Source organism: Nothobranchius furzeri, chromosome 5 (assembly GCF_043380555.1).
Source record: "Nothobranchius furzeri strain GRZ-AD chromosome 5, NfurGRZ-RIMD1, whole genome shotgun sequence".
NCBI lineage: Eukaryota > Metazoa > Chordata > Actinopteri > Cyprinodontiformes > Nothobranchiidae > Nothobranchius > Nothobranchius furzeri.
In genome coordinates this window covers 35400833-35415583 of record NC_091745.1, presented here as the reverse complement: position 1 = coordinate 35415583, position 14751 = coordinate 35400833, and the positions used below count along the sequence as shown (strand labels likewise).

General features: G+C 42.2%; 1 protein-coding gene across 2 annotated transcripts in view; it reads right to left on the bottom strand.

The window, feature by feature from the left end:
• csmd1a (CUB and Sushi multiple domains 1a) overlaps nt 1-14751 on the bottom strand; it is a 152612-nt gene that overhangs the window by 28831 nt on the left and 109030 nt on the right. For both annotated transcript variants that reach the window (XM_070551618.1, XM_070551619.1), the window contains exons 4-5: nt 12773-12967; nt 2651-2900 (exon numbers count right to left, since the gene is read on the bottom strand). In XM_070551618.1, the coding sequence (XP_070407719.1) occupies nt 2651-2900; nt 12773-12967 (445 nt within the window). The remainder of the gene's footprint in view (nt 1-2650; nt 2901-12772; nt 12968-14751) is intronic.

Genomic DNA, 14751 nt, shown 5'->3' with positions numbered 1-14751 from the left:
AGCACCCCAGCAGAAAGGGTCAAACTCTGGTTACCGGTGATGGTTGTACCCCATGTGCAGCAGTACCGGGACCAGAGTTAATAGGGTGTGTATGGGGAGCATGAGTGAGTGTCCGGCGTGCATTTTTGTAAGTCTTGGGTTGTATGTGCATGTGTGAGCATGAGGGAGGGAGTGTGTGACTGTGTTTGTGTATGACTGTATATGTCAGGTGGGGCCTTTGGGTCCTCCCCTCTCCTGGAACTTCTCTTGATGATATAGATCTTTGTCCCCCCTCCCCCTGCCACACCTGGTGTGGGGGCTTGTGCCATGGTCTGCCTGAGTGTTCGTGGCAACCGGGTCTGGGGGTTTAAGATTTTGGCATCTGCCTGATAGATCCCGGTGGCTGCCTGGTGGGGTCTGGGTCCCTGGGCTCTGCTGGGTCCCCGGCGGGGGTGGTCACCCCTGGGTCCCGGGTCGCTGGGTCCCGGGCTCGGCCGGCTAGGGGGTGGGAGGCTGTGGGCGGGCCTGTGGGCTTGCCGCTGATATCTCCAGGCACTCTGCCGGCTGCTGGTTGTGGCCCCCCGGGGCGATCCTCTGTGCCTCTCGAGGGGGGCGGGGGCCTTTCTGGTTGCAGTCTCCTTGGGGTTCCTGCATTCTGGGGCAACGCCTGGATCTCTGGGACTTGGAGCTCCCCCCGTCTCCTGCGCATCTTTGGGGGGCGGATCTGTGGTCCCTCACACTCTCTGTTGGACGCTCCTATAGAGAAACCTTAAATAAACAAGCGCGTGTACACATACAGGTGCTCACATGGTGCTCTCAAAAGTATGGGCTTGGGCACGTTCAACACATGTCTTTAGACTATGGGGGGCACTTAATGCATTGTGATTTATTATCGATTATCGTGATTCTTCAGTTAAGCAATGTTGATTATATGTGTATGTGTGTATATATAAATATATATATATATATATATATATATATATATATATAGTTTTTTTTTTTGTTTTTTTTTTCATCAAGTTGACGCAGTGATAGGTAGATCTTGTTGTATTGTTGTTGTGTCCCTTTTTTGTGTCCTTTTGTTTTTTTTGTCTTTTTCTGCAGGTTCAGAAGCAGACTCTTGTTCATTGTTTATTTTTGTGGAACCCCCCCCCCCCCCCCCCCTCCTCTCTCTCCACCTTTTCTCTTCCTTTCTCTTTCACCTCTGTCTCCGTGTCTGGTCGGAATTACAAAGCATTCAACAACAATAACAATAAAGTTTTAAGTATCAGGCGTGACATTAAAAGCAAACGCTTTGATGCTCCACCTGAGAATAAATCTGTAAGGCTTATCACCAGCATTCAGACATCAATTCTGCTTGCTTCACAGCCAGACAGGACACGGTAAAAAAAAAAAAAAAAAAAAAAAAAAAAAAAAAAAAAAAAAGAAGCTCTGGTGTTTCTGGCAGGAGAATTTTGTGGGAGGAATTGGGGGGAGAATGGCAGGACTGGGATGCTTACTAATTAATATTCATGATATGCAAACATCTCTGATTGGCTAACAGCTGCCGCCTCTGTTTGCTCTTCTTTCTTGAGTAAAAAATGCAACTTTGATGTTTTATCTCCACAAGTAACACAGGACTGGAGGAGTTCTGCTGTGTGGTGGAGTTGCTAATGCTCACAGTTAGCTTCAACAAGTTGAAATGTCCTCTGCTGTTAACTGAACGCTGAACCAACAACAGCCTTCCCCTTCATGAGTGAAGCTGGGTGAGTCCATGAATGTTGATTTTCAGTGCAACGTAGATTGGAGTAGCTTTTTCTGACACGACTGTTTTCCCATCTTTTTTTTTTTTTTTTTTTTTTGGCTAATGGAGGACAAGGGGTAGAAGACTATTTTCACTTTCAAAATGCACATGGAACTCGATGTGAACGATCATATTGACGAAAGAATAAGTATTACACAGTTTCTCGTGACCTCTGTTTTAATCTAAACCTAATTAAGTCTGTGGAGGAGAGATTTAGACGTTCTGGGATCTTTAGCTACTAACTTTTGTTGAAATTGGGCGTGCCGTATCGTTTTTCTGAGACCTTTAGCACAATGACTGTTCTATTGAAATGATTTCATAAATCTGCAGGCCTGACCCTAATCAGACTAAGGTGTGGCTAGTGAAACAGAACACCACTTTCCAAATAAAGTGATAAATTCATGCTTTAACCAAGAGATAAATACTTTTTAACATGAAACCAGGCTGGTTTGCCTTTTCCCCACTCAAAAAATCAAAGTCTAGATTGCAATTTCCTTTTGCTTTGTCTGAACTGGATTTGTGTTTGCTTGTCTAAAATATTTAGAATTTACCAAAAATAAAAACAGTTAAGGCGGCGCGTGCTTGTTCACAGCAATAAGTTATAAGTTAGATTTGGGTTTGTCTTCATTTTACAAATCAGACTCTAAACTGCACATTCATAATCTCAGAGCCATTTACGTTAGCACCACACCAACCACACACACACACACACACACACACACACACACACACACACACACACACACACACACACACACACACACACACACACACACACACACACACACACACACACACACACACACCTTGGCTACAGTGCAAACTCATAAATGTTCAACTGCTGCAACACCAGCGCTCTCCAACCTCACTCCTCACACGTTCACTCACCAGATGGTTGTCGGTTCAGATCCTTCAATTTCCAGATAATCAGACTTCTCCTCCATCTGAAAGTCGGTGAACACCAGAGATATGGTGTCGCCCGGATCTGCCAGTATGGTCCACTTACACTCCCCGCTGCTGCCCAGGCCTCCAGCACCACCAGCTCCTCCGCCGGTGCCAGGGGAGTCACCGCCGGGGAAATCGAAGCTGGAGATGAGCCCGCTGGAGCCCCTCAGGGTGCCGCCACACGTGTCCTCCGCTGTCAGTCACAGAGGGGAAAACCAGAAACACGCACTCGGGTTATGTCAGACCTTTTACTTGGATGAGGGGGAAAAAGCCTGCAGGCATAAAACATCTGCAACTGTCTATTCAAATACCCACAGGCAAGCTGAGTGACAACAACCGTTTTGTTTGTTTCACATTAACACATTTGTCGAGATGCTGCATCTACATCAATTCAGAGAGCAAATACACAACCATATCTGAAAGAATTTTCTTTACAGCATGAGTCATTAAGCACATTGACGAGTGTCTGCTAACAGAAGAAATGATCAATTAACTAGTTGATTAACCAATTAATTGTGTGCTGAAGCTGTTTGATTTTTCCAGTGTAGTCGATAGGAGGTGAGACAGGTCCGAAGTGTGCCTTTTACCCCGCACATAATTGATCTGTTTCCTCAAAGCCTTGTCAAGCAACAAACAAAAGTGATAAACTCGGCTTATAATGCTTCAAAAATAAACACAAATCCAGCGTAGGAAGGTTGGCACATCAGGTGAATTTCAATGCATTCCACCTTAAAAGTGTCTCCTTTACTCCTATTCGCTTCTCACTTACTTCCCGCTCTCTTTACTGTAAGTCACCACTCTTCTGTCTATCCCTGCATTCTCTCCCTCTCTGAAGAATCCTAATGATGGCAGGGCTTTCACAGTTTTCACATCATTTAAGACTAATATGTGACACTCGGCTGTGCCAGCTAAAACCTTTGATGGCTCAGTGCTCCACTACTGACTGTCAGAGATGCCAGCCTTAACGTATTCCCATATGCTGCCTTAAATGACTGGTCAGGAAACACGGAAGTGGGTGGATGATACTGAAAGAATGATTTTTTTTTTCTTAAATTGAGAGAAAACTGGGAAAAAATAGATGAGTGAGGCTACTAGTTGGCTTGATGCAAGTCTCTAACACATTAGCTGAAGTCTGACAATTGATCAAAGTCCTTATAGCCGAGGCAGAGATGGGATATTGATGCAGGGTGACACATTCATGATTGTGGCACATGTAAGGACAGATTTTCTCTCAGATTAAACCAAAGGCAAGCGCGGTGTAGGAGCATTAGCTGAATGTGGGCAGCCTATCCAACCTAAAAAGTAGAAGAAAAGAAATGAAAATAGTTCTATTATACAGCGTTTACCTTGAAGACTTAGCAAAGAGTGGCTTGGATTTGTGAAAGGTCATTTGTATCAACAGAGACTGAAATGTAGTTAAAACATACAAAACTGTTGTGTTGCTGCTGCTTGTTGGTGACAGGAATGAAAAGTGAGATAAATATTTGTTTATATGAAAAAACAGAGTGATGGAAGCATTGGGATTTTGATCAAAGAGGCATTAAAGTTAAGATTTTAGTTTAATTCTCTTCCGGTCGTCCTCAAAGAACATTTCTGGGAACGATTATGAAAGAAAATTTGAAGCTTCGGTGGAAAAAATGAGTTTGCAAACAAACAAAAAGATTTGGCTGCTGGATAGAAAAACAAATCTTTTACCAGATAAATCCATTACTAGTTTACTGATGAATGCCATCGCTGGGTTAAATTCATCATTATTCAGAGTTTTCACTGTGTGTGTGTTACCATTGCTACTCTTAGGGGAATTTGTTTGTTTTTATTTGATTTATAAAATTTTAAAAACTTTAATACTAAGCTGTTCAGTGAGTTATTCATAATATTAAAATTCATATGACTTTATCACTATTTACCTACCTAATAAACATCTAGGATCATTTTACTCATTGTGATCAGATTAATAAAAAATAGTGTTGCAACATTAAGAGCATGTTTGCTGTACAACTAATTAAATAATTTGTTGTAATTATATAAAATGTGTCAGAAAATATAACTTTATAATATTATTTTAGAAGAATATTGTTTAAATAACAGTTTTACTTTAAAGTGACAACGTTCTGTTTCATGTTTTCAAAGCATCAGCCTCTCTAGAACTAGAAAACATCTTTTATTGTGTTTCTGCATCTTTCTCTCTCTAACTGCTTTGTCTGATTGTTCCCATAAAAACAACATCTTACCAATAAGTGGAATAAAACTAAGAATTTTTAATTTTGGTTACAGATAAATGAATGTTGTAATGGTGATGTGGTGGAAAGAGTAAATGAAGTTAAATTTTTGGGGATTGTTTTGGGTCTTAAACTTAACGGGAACCTCATAAACTTATAACACAATAATTGTGTAAAAGTATCAGACTTCTAAATACAATTAACAAATATAAATAAAAAATGTTTTCTTGCTTCATATTTCAGCTAGCTCTTGTTTTATTTTTAAACCCAAGCCAAGAAATTCTTTATCTAAATCAAATACGTTGAAATTTAGGGACAACATGCATATTTGTACAACATAAATATAAACGTATGTGTGCACATGTACATGTTAAGAAAGTGAAAATTCTATTGGAACATATTGTGCATTGTGGCAGTTCCATGTTTCTGTACAAAACAAATGAATGAATTTATTTATTTTACTTAATTCTAATCTCAAACATTCTTACTGTAAATGCTCAGTCTACAAGTCTGAGAGTAAAGTGAGCAATGCTGATCGCCCAAAGGCCCATAAACTTTAAACTTTGATTTGCATCACTGAACCGCCCGGATTCTCTGGATGCATCTGTGCTGTAAGAAAAACCTGTGGTGCATCAGCTCAGGCTGCAGGCATCAAGGGAAGGCGTGCTCTTTGCCAATTCTGTCAAATATCAAAACACAGCAGATGCAGCGCTGTAGGTAGGCAAAATCACGTTTAGTCTTAAGGCTCACACTGAGTACAGCTTATGCTAATGGTTTAAACATATATGGATAAATATATATACATGTAGAAAAAAAACAATACCACAGTGGCAAAAAGTCAACACATACTCACGGCAAGCAGCGTTAAACACAGTTTCTGCAAACGAGAACAAAAGATGCTAATCGTCCTCTGGTGTGTGTGCCGCCGATGATCATCTAATATTTCAGCACAAGATTTTCCAGAAGCAATAAAAAAGCCCACAGCCACATTTATTAATAATGGCTTTACTTGTAAGTCATTAATGTGCCTACAGGTGCTGACAAATTGTAGGAAGGATCAAGAAGAAGCTTTGAAGGAATTCCTAATTATACAGAGGAAGCCGGGCAGGTTACCGGCTCCTTCGACGAGACGCACCCATGCATGGTTTTGTAAATCATGAGGTTCAAAGTACTGTCAGGTCGGTAGTGCAAAAGCGCTCAGCAGCTGTAAAAATGCACCATTCTCACTTGTTTCACTGACGAGCTTAGCGTCCAGAATCAGCAGATGAGGTCCAGAAATGGGCTGTAAGTGATGGGCATGCGTTCTCCTTGGCAAATCAGCAGAACATTTTCTGGATTTGAAAATGAAGACAAATCCATCTCTGTTTAAAGATGGTGTCAGAAAAAAGAAAAAAAGATGGTGTGAGGATTAGGACTGCTTTAGCTGAGCTCATTTACATCCCAGCGTCAGCGATCTAATGCTACTTGAGGACGGATTAAGCCTCTCTCCCCTTGACTTTGATCAGATATACAGCACTTGTCTTTCTGCTCTGAAATATTCACCCCAAGGATGGAGGGAAGGAACTAATGTATAATTTTCTATCCAACCTGTGGTTTTTCCCTCCCTAATAATCCCGGTGTTAATGTGAGGCAGTGACTCGGTCTATAGCAGGACTCTGCTACACGTCACGTTAAACATTGATGAGGCTGAGAAATGGAAGGAGGGCTGTAATGGGTGCAGCGATACGACTCACATGTTGCATCATGAATATTTCTGAGGGTCATTTGGAGACGGTGACCGTTTCTAGGTCATTTCAGGTTTTCAATCAAGGCTGAGTGGAAAAATAAAGTAATCTGAACAGAAATCTGGTAGCTGAACAATTGTGACTGATTTGTTTATTTATTAAATGGAATCTGTTGTAATGGTTCTCTTTGTGGCCGGTTTACGCAGACCGGTGAGGTCGGGCTGGGAATTAGGATGGTCTGGCCTTCATATTTTTTCCCTGCTTCACCCCCAACGCATGTCTTGTCGCCTAGCAACCACGATGGTAAAACTAAGTGGCTCTACATTAGGAAAGCAGGACCCGCCTTACAAGCTTGTTTATTAGTACGTTTCATATTTTTGACAAAAAATATAATTAATGAATAAATATCCAAATGAGAAAAACCTAACAACACAACCAACAATAATAACGTATTCATTTTTAAGTAAAGTCCCATTAGTGGTCACACTCTGGTGAAATTATTTCTCTGCATTTGAGCCGGTCTGGAGGAGCGGTGGGCTGCAGACACGAGGAGGCATCGGGTCCCATTTTAAAGTCTAATCCCAACGGTGGATTTGAACCCACGGTCTCCCAGTTTCAGGGTGGACGCTCGTACCACTAGGGCAATGAGCTACCACCACAGCTGTAATTCTCTCCGGATTACTGCGCCATTCCAATCTCCTGTTTGGCCCACAATGAAATCTGGGGCAGCCGTTTCCTGTGAGGAAACGCCAGGGCCATTCTTGAAATGAGGGGAAACGAAGACGCATTTTAGCATCTTTTAAATGTGGACGGCCTCGCTGACTCGCTGTGATGTAATCTTAAAAATCATACTGGTGAGGAGGCACATGGGCACTGCCATTATCTTATAATCAACAGAACTTTGCCCATCCATCCTTGATCATCTGTGTCCCTGTTACTATCTGAAGCCTATGAGAACAGTGCGGCCCTCTTCCACAAACCCAAAATCAGCTGTTTCAGTTCTAATAGAACAGAAAAGTTCAGCTGTTTTCATCCTGTAGGATGAGTGGGTGGTGTCCATATAGAGGTCCAAACTCTGAGTATGTTTAAGTGTAGCTGAAAACCTAAACATGTGTAACATGTGTGTTGAAGCAGAGTTAAAACCAAAACGTGCTAAATAGCCCTGCTGTAAAGGATCATTACAGCTCAGTCCTTTGTCTCCTGTGTTAATGAGGTGAAGTCTTGGCTAATGTCCAACTATCTACATCTGAATGAGGGAAAGACAGAGCTCATTGTTTTTCACCCCAACAGCAGGAATGTGGATCGTTATGCTGATCTTGGCCCTCTTTCTCCATACTCAAAACCAGTTGTTACCAGTTTGGGGGTGAAACTTGATGTAGGACTTAAATTTGATGCTCACATCAATTCTGTGATCCGGTCCAGTTTCTTTCACCTGAGACGCCTTGCTAAAATCAAGCATATGCTGTCGAGAGCCCACCTGGAGCGGGTACTGCATGCCTTTGTAATTTCTCGGCTTGACTACTGCAACTCTCTCTACGCAGGGTTGTGTCAGTCAACACTGCGTCGCCTACAGGTTGTGCAGAACAGCGCTGCCAGGTTGCTGACTGGGACCAGGAAACGGGACCACATCAGTCCAGTTCTGGCCTCCCTGCACTGGCTTCCGATTTCCTATCGCTCACAATTCAAAATACTCGTCTTTGTTTATCATTTCTTCCAGGGTGGTGCTCCCCCCTATCTGGCCACACTCCTGAACAGACATTCCCCATCACGCGCTCTGCGCTCCTCTGACCAAGGCCTGCTCGCTGTCCCTCGGTCTAGGTGTCGTACCCGTGGGGACCGGGCTTTCTCAGTCCTAGCACCGTTACTCTGGAACCAGTTGCCACCCTCAGTTAGGCTGTCCCCTTCTCTGCCAGTCTTTAAGAATCACCTAAAAACACACCTCCTCCGCTTGGCATTTCCAGAACATGTTTGATTATGGCCCTCTTTTATGTTGAATCCATTCCACAGTTTTCATTGGTACACTCAATCCATCCACTCAATCCAATTGTGTCTCACACATTTGTATTTTACCAGAATGTTTCATCTATCTTGTAATTTCCATTTTGTATTTTGTAATTTGAATTTCTTTTATTGTTGATTTATTCAGTATAATTACTTACAACTGTACCATGTTCAGCGCTTTGGGCTTCCTGACAGGGTTGCGGAAGGCGCTTTATAAATAAAGCTTTGATTGATTGATTGATTGATTAAAAACTCCAGTTTTGTCTTTGCTGAGTTGTTTAAAAAGAAAAATAATAAGTTATTTTTTATTCTAGGAGAAAGGACGTCTGAAACCCAATTCCTAATTTTGTCTGGGACTCAGAATGGCCGCTTATTCAACCAGTCTCCTGTTACCATGCTGTCCCGTTTGTTGTCTTGTGCATTTTAATGAACGTCAAGAAACAATTTAGATCAAAAATGGGCTCCTGGGTGTGTGCTGTAACTCACAAAAGGCATTATTTCTCTACCTCTGTGGTCTTTTTCTCTCAGCTGTGGTTCTGTCTTGGTTTTTTTGCTTTGACCATATTTTCTGTCTCACTGAATCTAAAGCTAACCACACAAAGGTTGGGTGCCACAAAAGTTTTTAATCATCCCTAATTTCTTTCCACTCTGCTACGAAGCAGCTTTCAAAGTGGTCCTGTTCAGTAGTCCTGCAGCCTCCTGAAGGTCTTTCAGAGTTTTTCTTTGGTCATGAGGGCTGAGTCTTGACTTTTGCAGAGCACTTTATCAATAAGATTTACAACTTTGTCACCTTTCAGAAAATCTGTGACGCACAAAAACCCGACTCCATCCATAAGCATCTATAAATACACTTTTCTGAGTTCTATTCACAATAATTCTGTGTCACAACATATAATTACACAATCTGATCATTTAAAGTGCTCCAGGAGAAAAAAAACTAAGTCAAAGACAAAACCAGAACAAAAGACACTGACTGTGACCCACTGAGGGGTGGGGGACCGGAGGTGACTGATGGATGGGGACAGATTTGGGCTGTTGTGTGTTATCCTAAATCCATTGGTGATGAGCAGAGGAGGAAGACTCTCCAAGGAAATAAGATCAAAGGACCATCTGCCCACATTCAGGAGACGGCCCAGATACCACTGAGATATTGTGCCTCATGCATTCTGGAGAAGTAGGGATGTTTCTGGCCTGTGGCAATGAGGCTGACATAGTCCTCATGGAAGGGAACCATCCATCTGCAGCTTTCTGTTTTCTCCAGGCTTACAATTTCTAAAACACATGTACAGCACCTTTTTCTCTCCAGTTCGGAGTGTAACATAAACCAGCGTGGGCGAGTTTGCTCTACTGTCTGTGAAATGTCTTAAAACTAAACATTAAGTGGACTCCTTTTCTGTCTACCTGCTTTGTTAAAGGTGATTTAGCACTTTTGAAACCAGAACTTTAACTAACAATAAATTAATTTAATCACTTATTTAATAAAGGGCTGTTATTTCCTTCCATTAAAACAAAGAGCTGAACGATTAAAAGTCCAAAAGTGAGAAATTATTTTATTTTTTAGTCAGTAAATGATAGAAAATCTGTTAGTATGGCAGGAAGATGTCATCTCTCAGGACAGGACAACAAATAACAGCTAATCGGGTTAGATGGGAGGGAAATGATCTGAACATGGGAAATTATGTCATTGATCAAAATGGTGTCAGTTCGCCCTATGTAACACAGATAACAGTTCAAAGGCAGTTTTGACTTGCTTTTAGCACCCCCTAGTGTCTGTTTAGTATATGCAAAACCTTAACGTATCTTCTCGTTGTGCGTTCGTCTTTTAACACCTGAATCTAACTGCTGAAACATCTCCCCAGCCTTTGTTAGTGTCTACAGGGGTGATTCATCACTAAAAAAAAAAAACAAATCAACTGTTTATGATATAAAACATGCAGGAAATGTGCTGGAAGCAGGCTGCACTCTCAAGTTGCAAGTGCTGTATTCAGGATACAGAGAGCGGTGGGGTCTGCGTGGCATTTCATTAACCCTGTAAAGCAGAGCTATTCAACTCCAGGCCTCGATGGCCAGTATCCAGCATGTTTTGGTGGTTTCTCTGCTCCAACACACTTGATTCGGTGGGTGAATCACCTGTGCAGCAGCTCATCAGGCTCTACAGAAGCCTGTTAATCACCTACCAATTGAAATCATGTGTGTTGAAGCAGAGTTAAAACCAAAACGTGCTAAATAGCCCTGCTGTAAAGGATCATTTTAGCACATACTGGCTCGATGGTAAAAAATTAAAAACAACTGGTTTGTATTTGTAAAGCTCCATCTTAGGGTTCTACAGCCCCCCAAGGTGCTTCACAAAACAATCAGTCATCCGTCCATTCGCACACAGCTACAATGTAGCCACAGCTGCCCTGGGGCGCACTGATGGATGCAAGACCACCGATATCTGGTGCCACCGGTCCCTCCGACCACCAGCAGCAGACGGGTTAAGTGTCTTGCTCAAGGACACAACAGCAGCCTTCTGATTACTGGACAAGCCACTCTACCTCCTGAGCTACTCCTCTTTAAAAGTATTTTTCCTTTTTGCCAAAATTAATAAATAAATGTAAGACAGACACAACATCTAGTAGACCAATTCAACTCTGACCCTTGTGTTCTGACACAATTTTGAAATTCTCATACAAAACATTCGTCTTTTCCTCTCAGCCCTGCCAAAGTCATCTGGTTTACTAGTCCCCTGTATGCTTCTGAGTTTGGAGAAAACCTCCTCCCCTTAAAGGACAGCTGACTTTGGGTCCCTTGAAGAGTCGAGATGATTATGAATCAGTTTGTTTAATTAGGAACTAACCTAAAGTTGCTCTCTCAGCGTTTGAATCCCCTGCGCGATGCCTAAACGACACCATGACGTCCAACTGATGGGAGAACAGATTACGCGGGTCAGTTATGAACAACAGGCCTCGTTTAACCAAAGAAGAGATAAATTGAATGCTTTGGGGAGCACTAGTCTGTCATTCATCAAGCAGCTGTCAGAAACAAATTAGTATGGTTCTGTAGTGTCCTCTTCTCTCAGTCTATGTGACGATGGAGCAAAAGGGCTTGATGAGATGAATTACGTACGTACAACCTCTCTGAAGGCGTGAAGTTACGGACAGTACTACTTTGGAAAATGCTCAGAAGTTTCTGAATAGCAGATGATGCAAAAAAAAAAGGACAAATTATTTTGCTACATAGCTTGAGACATCTTTGTGATGTAAGCTGGTTCTTATGTTATGCATGTATGCATGTGAGCTTCATTACACACCGACTCTACAGCATGAAAAGCTTTCCTATTTGGTGTATTACAGTTGAAATGAGAAGTTGTCAAATCTCCTCCTCCATATCCGTCAAGCTGTAGACCGCATACAGCTGGAAAACTGCTCATGGCGTTAACACACTTAAGCTAGTTGCTCCCCAGAGAGGAATATTTAATTAACCTTTTCAGCCATGGAAACTCTAATCATCATCTTCAACATAATTAAGATCACCCTATCCCATCAGACTGTAAATGTATTTATTGCTGTAATGAAGGGTTGTGTCACACTTTAGCACATGAAGTGCACAAATGTTCATTTATTGCTGCAGCCATCCGACTGTCAATCATTAACAGGCAATTAGCATTCCTGGTTTAACAGAAAAAGGTCAAAACAAACTCACTTCTAATGGGCCATTCCCATCTGTACCGGGTCGGCCCGGGCCGGGTAGCCCCAGTCAGCCCCAGTCGGCCCCAGCCTGGCCCGGTTGATTCCATACATCCTTGCCTTAAGCCCATGTGGGCTGATTCTACCCACCAATCAGAGGCTTGCTCGAATGGAAGGTGTGAATTTGCTGTCAGCAGTGGGTGTGTTGGCCCTGGTCGGCCTGAAGCAGACCCCCTCCTGAAGAGGGCTGAGAATGAGCCTTGGTTGGCCCGGAAAAATACCAGGCCACCCAGATATGTAAACAACCTACGCTACCCGGCCCGGGCCGACCCGGTACAGATGGGAATGTCCCATAAGTTCCTGCAGGAACACTGCAGTAAAAATCAAATGAACTCAAATGAAACTTTTTCTCAGACATGGCTAACAAAATGAGTTACTAAAAAAAATCCTCACCTCTGCAGATGGGCACTGGGAAGTCCCACACGGACACACCAGCAGAGGTGGTGACACAGGTGAGGAGCGAATGACCATCCAGGACGTAGCCTGTGACGCACCGGTAGCCAATCTTGTCACCCACATTGAACTGAGTCCCATTCAGGATGCCTTTGGGGGGAACTCCTGGGTTTCCACACGAGCTGCTTCTCAGTTCTACAAAAAAATTAATGAACACGAATATTAGCTCCTTTTATACCAGATGTTGTGAAAACTTGTTGGGCTTCCTTTTCAGTCTCTGGCATCGTAGGTCAGGTCCTACAAGTAATGAACAAGATGCAAATGCCAGGAAACATTAAATCTGTGTAAATTGTTTGGTTGAAACTCAACAGATGAACAGCTTTATTGTTGGGCGAAGACTCATATTAGTGCTATGTTAAAACTTGACTGACATCATCAATCTGTAGCTTTAATCTGCAACAGAGTGCAGAGAAAACAAACAGATTATTAAAACATTAAAAGAAAACAGAAAGGTGGTTGAAACGCTGTGAGGAAGTTAAACACGGCTTCTGCCAGCACTGTCGTTTGTCACCAATCATGTTCATAACCTTCATGAGCAGAATTTATGGCCACAGCTGAGAAGCGGAGAGAGGGTCCATCGGCTTTGAAATGCATATTTACTTCTTCAGAGATGGGTTAGGGTTCTGTTTGTTCCATCGAGCAAAGTGGATTTGGATGTGACTTTAGGCGAGGGTGAAGCTGGTGGTCAACATGAAGAGCAAGCAGAGGTCGTGGAAGTATACAAGTATCAGTCAGGAGTCAAAAACAAAAATAAAGTGTAGAAGGAATCAACACACCTGCGAAACTCAACGTTTCCTCTAAAATCTACTGGGAAAGAATTTATTAGGACTCCTGAGGATTTACAAACGATTAAACACTCAATTAAAATATCTCTCCCAGTGAATCCCTACAGTTACGACCAAATGACTAACTCGTTTACAAAAGATGTTTTCTGCTGTTTCTCTTTTTTATTTTCTGTGACAAAATAACTCAAAAACTTAAGTAGCCAGGAGAAAACAGTGAAAGTACTGCGATGTGAAAATGAAACATGAATACTTGGTTTATTCAGGAGAAACATGATCGTATTCTGCAGCAGATGCAGGTTTCCGGCTCTGACTGGTGTTCACCTGTAAAGGCATCTTCTGCCTGCGTGATGGCACATCGTTTCTCATCTGCTCTGCCGGACACCGTCACTTTGTGTTCAGTTAAAAGGATAAATAAAGTCTGGGCCTTCTTAGTCCCTTTGGTACTTCTGTTGCAACAAGTAACGCCCTGTCTGATTTTCAGATCATGGTGTTATTTTCGGAGCCCTGTCACCCAGTTATTGTGTAAAACACATTCAGATCTTTGGGAACTTTGATACAGCTCGTATCCGTGGGTCCAATTAGATCAAAAACAGCTGTGTGTAGATTGTATGTAGACCTTTATAACACCACTACTGGTGGTGACAGCTGCACAATTAAAAAGCAGACTCGGTGTTTGTCATCAAAAAGAACTCCATGTCCTTATTTTTGTTCGTTTCTGAAGGACGCTGAACTAAGATGGACATGCTTCTAAGAAAAACACACTGACACTTCGTTCCTGCACGCTGTACTGAGGCCATCAGCTTGAAGCAAAAATGAAAGCAGAAAAAAGCGGTTCTTTCATGGCTTTTCGCCTAAAACGAGTTTTCAAGCAACACAAGAGAAAGAGGAAAATAAAAACAACTTGAAGTTTATTCTCCACTAAATGAAAGTGTGGATGTTGGGTTGGGGTTGGGGATCCACCAGAGACAGTTAATGCTGCTGTTTGTTTTTGCTAGTTGCTAACAGAATGTATATAAAAACAGATAAATGCTTTCAAATGAGTGTTCATATTTAGATTGGAGCTTACAATGAGAGCTACAAACCCACACTCATACGCTCTTACTCTCAGTCAGGCGTAAACAACAGCAGAAACCT